The 12,500-nt window shown below is 43.5% G+C and overlaps 1 protein-coding gene across 3 annotated transcripts in view; it reads left to right on the top strand.

The window, feature by feature from the left end:
* The window catches only part of LOC118940255 (noelin-2), a 74,310-nt gene that overhangs the window by 15,625 nt on the left and 46,185 nt on the right, over positions 1–12,500 (top strand). For all 3 annotated transcript variants that reach the window (XM_090195091.1, XM_090195089.1, XM_090195090.1), the window contains exons 2-3: positions 2,351–2,500; positions 4,211–4,366. In XM_090195091.1, the coding sequence (XP_090051217.1) occupies positions 2,351–2,500; positions 4,211–4,366 (306 nt within the window). The remainder of the gene's footprint in view (positions 1–2,350; positions 2,501–4,210; positions 4,367–12,500) is intronic.

Genomic DNA, 12,500 nt, shown 5'->3' with positions numbered 1-12,500 from the left:
TGTACGAATCTGCTGTTAATGATAATGCAGAGGATTTTCCCAAGGTTACTGTTGACACATATCCCACGGTAGTTATTGGGGTCAAATTTGTCTCCACTTTGTGGATTGGGGTGATCAGTCCTTGGTTCCAAATATTGAGGAAGATGCCAGAGCTAAGGATGATGTTACAGAGTTTAAGTATAGCCAATTGGAAGTTGTTGTCTGTATATTTGATCATTTCATTGAGGATACCATCAACACCACAGGCCTTTTGGGTTGGAGGGTTTTTATTTTGTCCTGTAACTCATTCAGTGTAATTTGAGAATCCAGTGGGTTCTGGTAGTCTTTAATAGTTAATTAATTTAATTTAATAGTTGACTCTAAGATTTGTATTTTATCATGTTTATGTTTTTACTGTTTGTTCCTTGTTATAGAGCCAAAAAGATTGGAGAAGTGGTTTACCCATACATCTCCATTTTGTATAGATAATTCTTTGTGTTGTTGTTTGTTTAGTGTTTTCCAATTTTCCCAGGAGTGGTTAGAGTCTATGGATTCTTCAGTTACATTGATCTGATTTCTGACGTGCTGTTCCTTCTTTTTCCGTAGTGTATTTCTGTATTGTTTTAGTGATTCACCATAGTGAAGGCGTAGACTCTGATTTTCTGGGTCTCTATGTTTTTGGTTGGACAAGTTTCTCAATTTCTTTCTTAGGTTTTTTGCATTCTTCATCAAACCATTTGCCCTTGTTTTTAATTTAACCTCCAGGCGGGTGTTTGTCCCTCTTTGTGCTGAGGGTGTCAGGTTCTTGTCCGGTATTGTAACTGTGTATTTGGAACTAGTGAATCTCCCTTTTGTGTTCCAGAGCCAAGACCCTCTCAATATAGTACCAATGCCTGCTGACAACGAGTTAGGTGTGTGTGTGTGTGTGTGTGTGTGTGTGTGTGTGTGTGTGTGTGTGTGTGTGTGTGTGTGTGTGTGTGTGTGTGTGTGTGTGTGTGTGTGTGTGTGTGTGTGTGTGTGCTGCCATAGCAACTCTTTGCAAGTTCATCAAGTTCACACACACACACACACACACACACACACACACACAGAGACACACACACAGACACACACACACACACACAGTAATTGATGAGGAGCAGATGGAGAAGGTGTGAGAGGTGCTGTTTTATTAATTAAAGACAGCGAGGAGAGAAACGGAGAGAGAAACACAACACCATCGTCTGCTTTCTATTCTAGTTCGACCTTCGACCTGAAATGAGAGAGATGTCTCACTACAACGGGGTGGATAATGTCATTGAATAGGTTTGGTTTTAAAATTGAATGACAAAGGGTCTGGGTTTGAGTCCGCTGAGCTAAAAGCTACAGATGAAGGATCTTAATTTGAGCCAGTTTGCAACAGCAAAAAAATAATCCTGCAGCAAGGAGGGTTATTATTATGTGGATCAAAGTTAATGGACATTTTTGGAGGGGTTGATCAATGAAGGGAAAATCAAGTCTGATATTTCAAAATGTAAATGACTAAATTCAGAAGTTTTTTTTTTTTTTACCTCGACTACACTACACGTTTTAAATGTCCCAATGTCCTGCAACAGGGTGATCAAATTAATATCCTGCATCTGTATGGGCAGTTGTCTTCCGTCATCAGTGTGATTATCAGGAATCAGAGGACATCATGACACACACAGTGACCTTCAGGTGTGTGTGTGTGTGTGTGTGTGTGTGTGTGTGTGTGTGTGTGTGTGTGTGTGTGTGTGTGTGCGTGCGTGCTTGCGTGCGTGTGTGTGGGGACATCACAAAAGACTCAGTATGTTCCCAGAACACAATTGTAGAATCATCCGCACAACTGGACAGTTTTCTGTTTGTTTTGGGAACATATTTGTTGTGAAGTCCCCACAATGTGTGTGAGTAGAGGTATTAGCCTAGCCTTAGATATTAGCCTAGCCTTAGGTATTAGCCTAGCCTTAGATATTAGCCTAGCCTAGCCTTAGATATTAGCCTAGCCTTAGATATTAGCCAAGCCTTAGATATTAGCCTAGCCTAGCCTTAGGTATTAGCCTAGCCTTAGGTATTAGCCTAGCCTTAGATATTAGCCTAGCCTAGCCTTAGGTATTAGCCTAGCCTTAGATATTAGCCTAGCCTTAGATATTAGCCTAGCCTTACTAATTAGCCTAGCCTTAGATATTAGCCTAGCCTTAGATATTAGCCTAGCCTAGCCTTAGTAATTAGCCTTGCCTTAGATATCAGCCTAGCCTTAGATATTAGCCTAGCCTAGCCTTAGGTATTAGGACTGCAGTTTTCAGGCAAGGTTATCGCCTCAATTATCTCTCTCTCGGCCTGCAAGTTTATAGCTCTAACTCCCTCCCTCCAGGCGTTGTATCCGGGTCCAGATGAAGGCTGGCAGGTGTACAGCTCGGCATCGGACCCTGATGGGAAGTGTGTGTGTACAGTGGTTGCTCCCGCTCAGAACCTCTGCAAACGAGACCCCCGCAGCCGTCAGCTACGCCTACTCACAGAACAGGTATGTGTGTGTGTGTGTGTGTGTGTGTGTGTGTGTGTGTGTGTGTGTGTGTGTGTGTGTGTGTATGTGTGTGTGTGTGTGTGTGTGTGTGTGTGTGTGTGTGTGTGTGTGTGTGTGTGTTCGGGGATGGAAGCTCGTGTCCAGAATCCAGAATCACAATGCAGAGAGGAATGGACAGTGGACTGGAATAAGATGAGTGCCGTTGACAAGAACACACACACACACACACACACACACACACACACACACACACACACACACACACACACACAGGCCCCTGCGTCCTACTATCGACAGCATCATGATAGAATTAGAGAGAGATAGAAATAGTTTCAGACATAGTTTGGGAAAGAGAGAGAGAGATACTGGAGATGGACAGAGAGACAAAGACAGAGATTCTTTAGACAGACAGAGACAAAGAGAGAGACAAAGACAGAGATACTGGAGACAGACAGAGACAAGACAGAGGTACTGGAGACAGACCGAGAGACAAAGACAGAGATACTGGAGACAGACAGAGACAAAGAGAGAGATACTGGAGATGGACAGAGAGACAAAGACAGAGATTCTTTAGACAGACAGAGACAAAGAGAGAGACAAAGACAGAGATACTGGAGACAGACAGAGACAAAGAGAGAGACAAAGACAGAGATACTGGAGCTAGACAGAGACAAAGACAGAGATACTGGAGACAGACCGAGAGACAAAGACAGAGATACTGGAGACAGAGACAAAGAGAGAGACAAAGACAGAGATACTGGAGACAGACAGAGACAAAGAGAGAAACAAAGACAGAGATACTGGAGACAGTTAGAGAGACAAAGACAGAGATACTGGAGACAGACAGAGAAACAAAGAGAGTGATACTGGAGATAGACAGAGAGACAAAAAGAGAGAGATACTGGAGACAGACAGAGAGATAAAGAGAGAGAGAGAGAGATACACAGAGAGACAAAGAGAGAGAGAGAGATAGACAGAGAGACAGAGAGAGATACTGGAGACAGACAGAGAGACAAAAAGAGAGAGATACTGGAGACAGACAGAGAGATAAAGAGAGAGAGAGATAGACAGAGAGACAAAGAGGGAGAGAGAGATAGACAGAGAGACAAAGAGGGAGAGAGAGATACACAGAGAGACAAAGAGAGAGAGAGAGATAGACAGAGAGACAGAGAGAGATACTGGAGACAGACAGAGAGACAAAAAGAGAGAGATACTGGAGACAGACAGAGAGATAAAGAGAGAAAGAGATAGACAGAGAGACAAAGAGAGAGAGAGATATGGAAGGAATGGGTGAGAACATAGAGAGAGAGAACAAGACAAAAATGGGCTGCTGTTGGTGTTGATCAGTGAAGAACTGAAGAGATCAACAACAACAAATCCCCTCAAAAACCCACACCGTTGATGGCGTGTTTGTCTAGTCGTGTTTGTGTGAGAGAGAGAGAGAGAGAGAGGGCGAGAGACAGTGTTGTGTGTGTGTGTGTGTGTGTGTGTGTGTGTGTGTGTGTGTGTGTGTGTGTGTGTGTGTGTGTGTGTGTGTGTGTGTCAGAAATATATATTTTTGTGTTTACTCATCATCCGTGTGTTGTGTTTGTATTGATCTAATTTGATTTAAGTGTGTGTGTGTGTGTGTGTGTGTGTGTGTGTGTGTGTGTGTGTGTGTGTGTGTGTGTGTGTGTGTGTGTGTGTGTGTGTGTGTGTGTGTGTGTTTAGGTGCAGAACGTGAGTCAGTCTATGGAGGTGATGGATCTGAGTACGTCTAGAGACCTGCAGTACGTCAGAGATACTGAACCACTACTGAGAGGAGTAGACGGACACATACACACCTACACCACCAACCCACGCAGACTCACTAAGAAGGGCCTGCAGGTACACACACACACACACACACACACACACACACACACACACACACACACACACAGTCTAACACACACACACACACTCTAACACACACACACACACGCTAACACACACACACACACACTAACACTCACACACAAACACACACCACCCCTGTTCTCCTCAGCGACAAAAACACTGCTTTCACATAAACCCCTCCCTCTCTCCCGTCCCTCTCTCCCCTCCCTCTCTCTCTCCCATCTCACTCTCCCATCCCTCTCTCCCATCTTACCCTCATGGGATGTGTGTGTGTGCGCGCTCTGCGTGTGTGTGTTTGTGTGTCTTATCGACCCCTTTGGTGGTCTGACAGTCCTAAAGTTACCCCACTGCCCACAGACACCAGCTGAACTGAATATTTATAACATGGAATAAAGCTTATCAATATGCAAAGACTAACCTGAGGGAATGAGCGAGAGAGAGAGAGAGAGAGAGAGAGAGAGAGAGAGAGAGAGAGAGAGAGAGAGAGAGAGCCCAGCAAACCAAAAGTTCCCAGAACATTTGGTAGGTTGCTCATAGTACAAAAACTGTCTGGTGATGATTATAGAATGTTTGTATAAAACGTTCACCTGACGTTGCAAGTATGTTCCCAAAACACACTTGCAGAATTATCCGCACAACTGGACAGTTGTTGTGTTTTGGAAAGATTTGTTGGTGATATCCCCACAATGTTCCCACCAGAATGTTCCTACAACCTAATAAAACATTCAGGTAACCATTAAAGAACAGATTAAATGTGTTTTGGGACGTGCTTGTATCATCAGGAAAATGATCTATTCACGTTTTATACAAACATTCCATAATCATCTCCACGAATGGACAATATTTGTGTTATGAGAACATTCACAGAACCAAATGTTGGTTTGCTGGGGAAAACGTTGCTGGTACATTGTGTTATTCCACTACCTTGAAACCCAATGAGAACATTCACAGAACCAAATGTTGGTTTGCTGGGGAAAACGTTACTGGTACATTGTGTTATTCCACTACCTGGAAACCCAATGAGAACATTCACAGAACCAAATGTTGGTTTGCTGGGGAAAACGTTACTGGTACATTGTGTTAGTCCACTACCTTGAAACCCAATGAGAACATTCACAGAACCAAATGTTGGTTTGCTGGGGAAAACGTTACTGGTACATTGTGTTATTACACTACCTGGAAACCCAATGAGAACATTCACAGAACGAAATGTTGGTTTACTGGGGAAAACGTTACTGGAACATTGTGTTATTCCACTACCTTGAAACCCAATGAGAACATTCACAGAACCAAATGTTGGTTTGCTGGGGAAAACGTTACTGGTACATTGTGTTATTACACTACCTGGAAACCCAATGAGAACATTCACAGAACCAAATGTTGGTTTGCTGGGGAAAACGTTACTGGTACATTGTGTTATTCCTGGAAACCCAATGAGAACACGGTGGTCGTGACAGAGGTTGTGAAACCTAGGCTGCCGTCCAAACACGTTTATTTTCTTTCCACCTCAGCCCCTCGCGCGTAGCCACTTTCCCTTGGGGGAATCCCCATGGAAACCGAATGCAGTTTGATTGTCATCTCAGGTTGGAGGTCCAGTTCACTAACGTTAACCCATCGGCCCGATGGATTTAGAGGGAGCGAGTAAAGAACTATGATCACTTGTGCAAACTGTAGTCACGTGTCACATGTCACGTGTCATTTACTGCGGTGGCCTCAGTGTCATATTTAATCAACAAAAGCTGCATTATCGGCTTCGTCTCGTAGTGAGGACCCTATAAAACGTAGCTAGCTTCATAAACATATTTTGGGGGAATTCGGAAATATATTGGAATAAATTACCAAACTATAAAACTAGCTAGCTTGCTCTGGGTAACTGTAGCTAACTGTCTACCTGACATGAGTGCCGTCTAGCTATGCTAGCTTGCTGGGTACATTCATAGCTTTAGGTTGGTTGTTTTTAAACTCAATTTCAAGATTTCCAACAAGGACGTTGCCTCTCCAATCATCACTCTCCCTTTGATTTGATTTGAGAAGGCAAATGGGATGGAGAATGTGGTAGAGCAGCCTGGTCTCATAGACTAGACGTAACATAGTGAATGTAAACCCGGAACACTCAAATTAGTATGACATGTTACATTTGGTATGGTTACATGAGACAGATGGTTACTTAAAGGAAAATTCCACCCCAAAAACAATATTTTGGTATTTGTTGATTTCAAAATCTTTCGAAATACAAAAATCATCCCCGGATGATGCATTTTGCGTCATACTGTATGATGATGCTTTAAACAGCATCTGATGCAAAATGCATCATCCTGGGATGATTTCTGTATTTTGAAAGTGTACATATCTTGAAAACTTGATTGCTGACAAGAAAGACGTTTTGGGACCATGTCAACAATAGACTAATGAAACAAATACTAAAAGATAGTTTTGGGGTGGAATCATCCTTTAAGGCAAAATAGAAAGTAGGGGCATTGGTCGAGGTGGATGGGTTGACGTTTAACTCAAACGTCTAGCAACCCAAAGGTTGTGAGTTCGAATCTCATGACAGACAACTTTAGCATTTTAGATAATTAACAACTTTTCAACTACTAGCAACTACTTAGCATGTTAGCTAATCTTTCCCAACCTTAACCATTTTAGCTAACCCTTCCCATAACCCTAACCTTAACCCTTTAGCTAACCCTTCCCCTAACCCTTCCCCTAACCCTAACCTTAACCCTTCCCCTAACCCTTCCCCTAACCTTAACCCTTTCCCTAACCCTTCCCCTAACCCTAACCTTAACCCTTCCCCTAACCCTTCCCCTAACCCTAACCTTAACCCTTCCCCTAACCCTTCCCCTAACCCTTCCCCTAACCCTTCCCCTAACCCTAACCTTAACCCTTTAACCTAACACCTACTTTTAACCCTAACCTTAACCCTAACCCCTAGCCTAGCTAACATTAGCCAGCTAGCTAACTTTAGCCACCAAGCCACCTAGCTAGAATTCATAATATATCAGACATTTTGCTAATTCGTAACATATAGTACATTTTGCTAATTCGTAACATATTGTATGTTTAGCAAACTAATACATACCATACAAAACGTAACATATCATACTAAATAGAGTGATTCGGATTTACGTACAGAATAATACTAAATGCTCTGAGACCAGGTTGGGGAGAGAGAAAGAGGGGAAGGAAGAGGAGGGAGAAGAGATGGAAGATTGAGAGGGCTGGAGTGAGAGAAAGTCAGAGAGAAAGAGAGATCTAATGCTTTTCAATGTTTTTGCTGAGGAGAACTGAAGGGCAGACAGAGAGAGAGCAAGAGAGAGAGAGAGAGAGAGAGAGAGAGCAAGAGAGAGAGGGAGAGATGGATTTAGGAGAGGCAGCATTAGAGTGATAAGATAAAGAGGGTGAGAAATTAGAGCGAGGAGGAGAGAAGAGAGGGTTGGAGAGATAGTTGAAGGAGAGAAGATAGCAGGAGAGGGATTATCCACCAAACGCTCTTTTACTGACAGCAGGGTTTGGCCTTTAACTGTGTGTGTGTGTGTGTGTGTGTGTGTGTGTGTGTGTGTGTGTGTGTGTGTGTGTGTGTGTGTGTGTGTGTGTGAATGATTTACTGTTCTCCTGGGGTGATGATATCTTCATCTAATGTTTCATCTAAGTAATTATCTCTCCCATCCCTCTTTTTCTCATCCCTCTTTCTCTCTCTCATCCCTCTTCCTCTCACTCATCCCTCTTTCTCTATTTCCATCCCTCTTTCTCTCTCATCCCTCATTCTCTCTCTCATCCCTCTTTCTCTCTCCATGCCTCTTTCTCTCTCTCATCCCTCTTTCTCTCTCTCATCCCTCTTTCTCTCTCCATCCCTCTTTCTCTCTCTCCACCCCTCTTTCTCTATCTCCATACCTCTTTCTCTCTCTCCATCCCTCTTTCTCTCTCTCCATGCCTCTTTCTCTCTCTCCAACCCTCTTTCTCTCTCCATCCCTCTTTTTCTCTCCAACCCTCTTTCTCTCCCTCATCCATCTTTCTCTCTCTCCATCCGTCTTTCTCTCTCTCCAACCCTCTTTCTCTCTCCATCCCTCTTTTTCTCTCCAACCCTCTTTTTCTCCCTCCATCCATATTTCTCTCTCTATCTGTCTTTCTCCCTCCCCAAACCCCTCTCTCTCTCTCTCTCTCTCTCTCTCTATCCCTCTTTATCTTTCTCTCTCTTCATCCCTCTCTCTCCCACCCTCTCTCTCTCTCTATCCCTCTTTCTCTCTCTCCAACCCTCTTTCTCTCTCTTCATCCCTCTCTCTCTATATCCCTCTTTCTCTTTCTTCATCCCTCTCTCTCCAACCCTCTCTCTCTCCAACCCTCTCTCTCTCTCCAACCCTCTCTCTCTCTCTCTCTCTCTCTCTCTCTATCCCTCTTTCTCTTTCTCTCTCTTCATCCCTCTCTCTCCAACCCTCTTTTTCTCTCTCCAACCCTCTTTCTCTCTCTTCATCCCTCTCTCTCCAACCCTCTCTCTCTCTCCAACCCTCTTTCTCTTTCTCTCTCTTCATCCCTCTCTCTCCAACCCTCTTTCTCTTTCTCTCTCTTCATCCCTCTCTCTCTCCAACCCTCTCTCTCTCTCCAACCCTCTCTCTCTCTCTCTCTCTCTCTCTCTCTCTCTCCAACCCTCTTTCTCTTTCTCTCTCTTCATCCCTCTCTCTCTATCCCTCTTTCTCTCTCCGTTTCAGTGGTGATTTTAGCATGTATATCTTGGTGAATAAATAAATAATGTTAGATGCATGCCAGCAAAGCCACTACTCTACACAACACTAAACAATACATTCATTGCACTATAATGGTGACAAACGGTGCCCATAAACTGTTAGGGCCGACATTAAGCTGTCAGGAGAGCTTTCTTTTCAGCACCATGTAGTGAATCTGCTATGCCTGCCTGATTAAATAAAGGTTAAATAAAATAAATAAATAAATACAAATATCAGCGGAGCCTTGTCTGGCAGCGAAACAGTTCATTCAGCCTCATTTACTGCCTTTAAAAAAACATCATATGGCTGACTTGCTAAAGCAAATGTGGTTTCTACTGACAATTGAGATGTACAAACTATGGCAGGGGGCGGCAAGCGGATAAGAGGCAATCCGTAATTTCAATGAAGACATTACTGAGCTAGAATGGACGTAGTCAATATAACTCTTTGTTCAGCTCTTTTGAAATGTACATAGACAGAATTCAGAACACGGGCCGTTCTAACAGTGTTCTTTCTCCCTGTACACCAAGTCAGAAACGTAGTATAAATAAAGGGGGCATATAAGCAGACGGTGAAAGCTGTTACATTATTCAATGATTACATTTCTCTAAAACAGGCTATAGGCTACATGTGCACCACCAACTCAGAACAGTAGGCTAAATTATGAGGGGGAAAGGGACCACATTTTTAGGATGGGCTACTAACAGCTTACTACACAACATACACTTAGTATTACTTTTTAGTTACAGTATACATATCTCCCTCGCATATCATTTTTGGACTCAACTTGTTGTTTGTATTTGTTTTTTATTTTTTTTATCTTTATTTAACTAGGCAAGTCAGTTAAGAACAAATTCTTATTTACAATGACAGCCTAACAAAAGGCAAAAGGCCTCCTGCGGGGACGGGGGTCAGTAAGAGTGTCCATGTAAGAGTGTCCATGTAAGAGTGTCCATGTAAGAGTGTCCATGTAAGAGTGTCCATGTAAGAGTGTCCATGTAAGAGTGTCCATGTAAGAGTGTCCATGACTGAGTCTTTGAATGAAGAGATTGAGATAAAACTGTCCAGTTTGAGTGTTTGTTGCAGCTCGTTCCAGTCGCTAGCTGCAGCGAACTGAAAAGAAGAGCGACCCAGGGATGTGTGTGCTCTGGGGACCTTTAACAGAATGTGACTGGCAGAATGGTGTTGTATGTGGAGAATGAGGGATGTAGTAGATATCTCAGATAGAGGGGAGTGAGGCCTAAGAGGGTTTTATAAATAAGCACCACCCAGTGGGTCTTGCGATGGTTATACAGAGATGACCAGTTTACAGAGGAGTAGTGATGTGTCCTATAAGGAGCATTGGTTGCAAATCTGATGGCCGAATGGTAAAGAACATCTAGCCACTCGAGAGCACCCTTACCTGCCGATCTATATATATATATACATTTTTTTTATTTTTATTTAACCAGGTGGCCAGTTGAGAACAAGTTCTCATTTACAACTGCAACCTGGCCAAGATAGAGCAAAGCAGTGCGACACAAACAGCAACACAAAGTTACACATGGGATAAACAAACGTACAGTCAATAACACAATAGAAAAGTATATATACAGTGAGTGCAAATGTGGGTAAGATTGGGGAGGTAAGGCAATAGATAGGCCATAATAAATAATTACAATTAAGCAATTAAACACTGGAGTGAAAGATGTGCAGAAGATGAATGTGCAAGTAGAGATACTAGGGTGCAAAGGAGCAAAACAACAAAACAATATGGGGATGAGGTAGTTGGGTGGGCTATTTACAGATGGGCTATGTACAGGTGCAATGATCGGTAAGCTGCTCTGACAGCCGATGCTTAAAGTTAGTGAGGGAGATATAAGCTTTAGTGATTTTTGCAATTTGTTCCAGTCATTGGCAGCAGAGAACTGGAAGAAAAGGCGGCCAAAGGAGGAGTTGGCTTTGGGGGTGACCAGTGAAATATACCTGCTGGTGCGTGTGTTACGGGTGAGTGTTGCTATGGTGACCAGAGAGCTGAGATAAGGCGGGGCTTTACCTAGCATAGACTTATAGATGACCTGGAGCCAGTGGGTTTGGCGACGAATAAGAAGCTATGGCCAGCCAAACAGAGCATACAGGTCACCATACAGTGGTGGGTAGTATATGGGGCTTTGGTGACAAAACGGATGGCACTGTGAAAGACTACATCCAATTTGCTGAGTAGAGTGTTGGAGGCTATTTTGTAAATTACATCGCTGAAGTCAAGGATCAGTAGGATAGTCAGTTTTACGAGGGTATGTTTGGCAGCATGAGTGAGGGATGCTTTGTTGCGAAATAGGAAGCCGATTCTAGATTTAATTTAGATTGGAGATGCTTAATGTGAGTCTGGAAGGAGAGTTTACAGTCTATCTAGGCACCTACGTATTTGTAGTGTCATGACGTTGCCCTCTTTGGGTACAGCGAGCACCATCTCCCTCTCTCTCTCTCACCAGGCCGGAAGTATACAGAAAAGTGTCATCTGCGTAGAGGTGGATCAGAGAATCACCAGCAGCAAGAGCGACATCATTGATGTATACAGAGAAAAGAGTCGGTCCTATCTGAGAAATAGTTGGTGAACCAGGCGAAGCTGTTGAGTCTGCCGATAAGAATGTGATGATTGACAGAGTTGAAAGCCTTGGCCAGGTCGATGAATACGGCTGCACAGTACAGTCTTTTATCGATGGCAGTTATGATATCGTTTAGGACCTTGAACATGGCTGAGGTGCACCTATGACCAACTCGGAAACCAGATTGCATAGCGGAGAAGGTACGGCTTCTTGGCTTTCGAAGACTTTAGAAAGGCAGGGTAGGATAGATATAGGTTTGTAACAGCTTGGGTCTTGGGTCAGCTTGTCACCCCTTTTGAAGAGGGGGATGCCCGCAGCAGCTTTCTAATATTTGGGTATCTCAGAAGATACAAAAGAGAGGTTGAACAGGCTAGTAATAGGGGTTGCAAAAATTGCGGCAGATAATTTTAGAAAGAAAGGGTCCAGATTGTCTAGCCCGGCTGATTTGTAGGGGTCCAGATTTTGCAGCTCTTTCAGAACATCAGCTATCTGGAAATGGAGGAGGAATGGGGAGGCTTGGGCGAGTTGCTGTGGGGGGTGCAGAGCTGTTGACCGGGGTAGGGGTAGCCAGGTGGAATGCATGGCCAGCCGTAGAAAAATGCTTATTGAAATTCTCGATTATCGTAGATTTATCGGTGGTGACAGTGTTTCCTAGCCTCAGTGCAGTGGGCAGCTGGAAGGGTGCGCTCTTATTCTCCATGGACTTTACAGTGTCCCAGAACCTTTTGGAGTTTGTGCTATAGGATGCAAATATCTGTTTCAAAAAGCCTACCTTTGCTTTCTTAACTGTCTGTGTATATTTGTTCCTAACCTGCA

Source organism: Oncorhynchus mykiss, chromosome 13, assembly GCF_057628025.1.
Source record: "Oncorhynchus mykiss isolate SJ-2025 chromosome 13, ASM5762802v1, whole genome shotgun sequence".
In the NCBI taxonomy this organism is placed as follows: Eukaryota; Metazoa; Chordata; class Actinopteri; order Salmoniformes; family Salmonidae; genus Oncorhynchus; species Oncorhynchus mykiss.
The sequence above is the reverse complement of the archived record's forward strand: the minus strand, read 5'-3'. Positions and strand labels throughout refer to the sequence as shown.